At 37.7% G+C, this 4,302-nt stretch overlaps 1 protein-coding gene across 1 annotated transcript; it reads left to right on the top strand.

The window, feature by feature from the left end:
* Positions 1–1,439: 1,439 nt before the first annotated feature.
* On the top strand, positions 1,440–2,366 carry LOC114042131 (olfactory receptor 13A1-like). The gene has a single exon (XM_027860808.1). It carries the CDS (start codon positions 1,440–1,442, stop codon positions 2,364–2,366), a length of 927 nt encoding a protein of 308 aa, XP_027716609.1.
* The last annotated feature ends 1,936 nt before the right edge of the window (positions 2,367–4,302 follow it).

The following is a 4,302-nucleotide window of genomic DNA, read 5'->3' as shown; positions in this document are numbered from 1 at the left end:
TCTTGCATCACTGTCATTTCTTTCCTCAAGTTTTCCTCTATCTCTCTTATCTGATTTTTAAAATCTTTTTCAACTCTCCTAGGCATTCTTATTGGACTTAAGTCCAATGCACTGTTTTTCTTCATGCCTTTGCTTGTATTTGTTTTGATATCATTGTCTTCTTCTGAATTTGTGTCTTGATCTTCCCTGTCACCGTAGGAGATTTTTAATGGTCTAGTTCTTTTCTTATTCTTTACTTAATTTCCAGCCTATGTCTTGACTTTGATCTTCATGTTAAAGTTAGGCTTGGTTCCTGGTTGGAAAGGGCATTCTCCCAAGCTTCATTTTTTTTAATGTACTGCTGTTTTCAGAGCTGATTCTGGAATTCTATAAGATTTTGTGCTTCCAGGGTGGTCTGATTCAAGAAGAGGTGTGGTCACTGCTCTTCTGGCTTATGCTCTGGTCTGTAATTAGGAATGCACCTTGTTCTCCTGCAGCCACATGTGCTAGTTCCATCGACCTGGAAGTATAAACATTATCCCTGCTCTCCTGCAATCAAAACTGCTAGTGTTTCTTTCTGCCTTGTAGCTTAGACACAGAGCCTTTTCTCTCTTATGTACAATTAGAAGCATTCCTTATAATTACAAGCATGAATAATTATAATTATTAGTATTATAAAATATTAATAACTATAATTATAAGCATTCCTCTCCATCCTGGAACTGCTGCCAGGGCCTTTTTTTTCTTTTTCTTTTTTCTAAATCTTTCCACATCCAGATCTCTGATATAAAATTTAATACTATCCCATTATCAGATGGAAAAACCAAGGCTCTAAGCAGTCACATTTGTTTGTTTAATGTTACAGAGCTTAATAGTGTCAGAGCTGCAACTCAGAACCAGGTCTTCAGTTTCTAAGGCCAGTGGTTAGTTGTTTCTCTTTTTTCTGTACTATTTGTGACAGTCTTGTTCTTATCTGTATCCCCAGTACTTATGACAGTGCCTGGCACATGGTAGGTACCTAATAAATGTTTATTACACTTAATAGGAAGAAGTAATATAAATAATATATGGTCCTTGTCTTCAAAGAGGCAAAACAATGGGAAAAAGGTGGAGCGTGTAACACAAGAAAGAGAGAGGTTCAAGAAAAGGATGTGCATGTTTAAAATGTGATTTCACTTAGAGGTAGAAGGTATTGGTTAGGGAGTGAATTTTACATTAATCTCATTTGGGACAGGTGCTAATGTTGTCATTTTTAATATGTGTTTTCACCAGTTAGTGACAATTTTAATTTTGTATATATGTACTCCAACCTATTTCTACCCCACATAGTTTTTGAATTTTAATGTAAATATGTACATTTTGTTTCTGCTAAAGTTCAGCTCACTCATTTCATACCACATGAAGGAGCCTCTCCTTTGGAAGACATCCACTGTTGGATCTAGGAGCCATCTTCTGGGCAAATGGCAGTGAGCAATCAAACAATAGTGACTGAGTTTATCCTGCAGGGTTTCTCTGAGACACCTTCACTTCATCTGGCCCTCTTCTGCATCTTCTTCTTCTTTTACATCATGGCCCTAGCAGGCAATACTCTCATTGTGGTGACCATAAGACAAGATTCAGGTCTCCATACCCCAATGTATTTTTTCCTTGCCAACCTGGCTATGTTAGATATTGGCTGCACAACCACAGTTCTGCCCAAACTGCTGGAGAACCTGGCAGACAAGAAATCCATCCCCTATGCTGGGTGCATGACTCAGTTGTATTTCCTTACATGGTTTTTGGGTGCTGAACTGCTGCTCTTCACAGCCATGGCTTATGACAGGTATGTGGCCATCTGTCACCCCCTCCATTACACTACCATGATGAGCAGAATGGTTTGCATCCTTTTAGCTGGTAGTGTGTGGACCATTAGTACCATCAACTCATCAGTACACACTGGCCTCATGATTCAGTTAACCTTCTGTGGACCAAATAAAATTAATCACTTTTTGTGTGAAATTCCTACTTTGCTACAGCTCTCCTGCACCTCCACATACCTGAACAATACCATGGTCATCATTGCAGATATATATTTAGCGGTGATTAATTTTGTGCTCACTATGGTGTCCTACGGCTTCATCATTTCCAGCATCCTGAAGATCCACACCACAGAGGGCAAGAAGAAAGCCTTCTCTACCTGTTCCTCCCACCTCATCGTGGTCATTATATATTATACCACTGTTATATACACATATATTCTCCCAGGCTCTGGGTCCTCCACTGACAATGTCAAAGTAGTGGCTGTCCTATACACCACTATCAGCCCCACTTTAAATCCTCTCATTTACACTCTACGCAACAAGGATTTCAAAAGAGCTCTCAACAAAATTTTTCCATTCAGTAAATAAATAATTGTACTTTGTCCATGTGACTTGGTTGCAATTTTATCTTGGAGACTCCAGTATTAAAGTATGATGTAAAAGGCAATTTAGGGTCTATGTCTCAGTTATTGGATTTATAGAATGATTTTCTCTCAGAATCTCAGAGCTAGAATGGATCTCTGTGGCCAACTTGAGCCTCTGTTCAACATCACACCTCTGTTCTACTCCTAATCTTCATATTTTAGTCTGGGGCCACACAGCACCCTCTCACTCACCATAAGTTTACTTGTCTTTGTCCTCTCACCATTTGTTCCCGATGAATCAGTTGCCATCCAAATTCTGTTGATCTTTTCTCCACAATATCTCTCACACAATTTCCCTTCTCTTCTCTCAAACCACATATCCTAGGTCATGTTCCTATCATTCATATCATTTAGAGCATATCTAATTACTCTATTCGCCTCTAATGTCTTGCTCTCTTCTTCTATGCAATCTGGTCTTCATACGTAACTCTCCTAAAGTAAAGGTTTTAATCATGCCTTTTTCCTACCAAAAAGTATTAGAAGATCCTTTTGACAAATGGAAAAGGAGAAAACAATGTATTTTACCTTCAAGTTTAAGGTTCTTTCCAATCTCATTATCTAAAACCACATGTTTTTATCCATGTTTTACATTATTCCTTTATGCACATTACATTTTCCAGCCAAACTATGCTGCTTGTTTGCCTTGAATGCAGATGGAGAGACCATTGGACTTGCAGTCACGAAAGCCTGAGTTTGAATCCTACCTCAGATATCTCTTAGCTATGTGACCCCAGACAATTCACCCCACTTCTGTCTATTTTGGTATGCCCATATCTAAAATAGGGATAATAATATTGCCTTTCTCACAGGATCATTGTGAAGATTGTGAGATAATAGGTATGTAAAGTGCCTTTTAAATCTACAAGAGCTATACCAGTATTGGTTATTATCTTTACACTTGGTGAATAGCTGGGTAAAAAGTATTGGATTTGGAGTCAAAATATTAGGATTCAAATCCCAGTCTTCTACTTAATACTTGTGTGACTTTTAGCAAATCTTTTCATCTCCCTGATTCTCGGTTTTCTCAGTTATAAATAGAGATTCTTCGACTAGATGATCTCTGAGGTTTTTCAGGTAAAAATTCATGAGTCTATGATGTCTTTCAACTCTAAGTCTATGGTTACTCTATTTCCATAAATTTATACAGATAGTTCCAAATTCCTGAAATTCATTTCCTCATCATCTCTGGTTTTCTAAATTCCTCTTTCCTGTCTCAATTCAGGCTGAACTCAGATGTCATCACGTAAACATCTTCACTGATCCCTTTAAGCTGAAATTGTTCTCTCCCAATTTTTAAAAAATATATTTCCTTAAATTTTGCTTAATTATATGCAAACATTTTCCACATTTGTTTTTCAAAAATCTGAGTTCCAAATTCTCTCCCTCTCTTTCTCCTTTTCCCCCTCCTTCAGAAAGCAAGCAATTTGATATAAATTATACAAGTAAAGTCATGCAAAACATATTTCCTTATTAGCCATGTTATAAAGGAGAACATACATATGCATTAAAAAAGAGTAAAACCAAGTTTGCCTCAATTTGCCCTCAGAGCTCATCAGCTTTCTCTGTAGGTGGATAGCATTTTTCACCATGGGTACTTTGGAATTCTTTTAGATCAGGGGTGGGGAACCTGCTGCCTTGAGGCCACACATAGTCCTCTAGGTCCTCAAATGTGGCCCTTTGACAATCCAAACTTCACAGAACAAATCTCTCTAATAAAATGATTTATTCTGAAAAACTTGAACTCAGTCAAAAGAACAAACCAAAGTAACTAGAAGGCCTCAAAGCTGTAGGTTCCCCACTCCTGTTTTAGATCATTGTCTTGATCAGAGTAGCTGTCTTTCACAATTGGTCTTTCTTACAATATCTCTGTTATTGTGTAA

This window comes from Vombatus ursinus, unplaced genomic scaffold (genome assembly GCF_900497805.2).
Source record: "Vombatus ursinus unplaced genomic scaffold, bare-nosed wombat genome assembly UNPS02014264.1, whole genome shotgun sequence".
Classification (NCBI taxonomy): domain Eukaryota; kingdom Metazoa; phylum Chordata; class Mammalia; order Diprotodontia; family Vombatidae; genus Vombatus; species Vombatus ursinus.
This window is presented reverse-complemented; position numbering and strand designations above follow the sequence as displayed.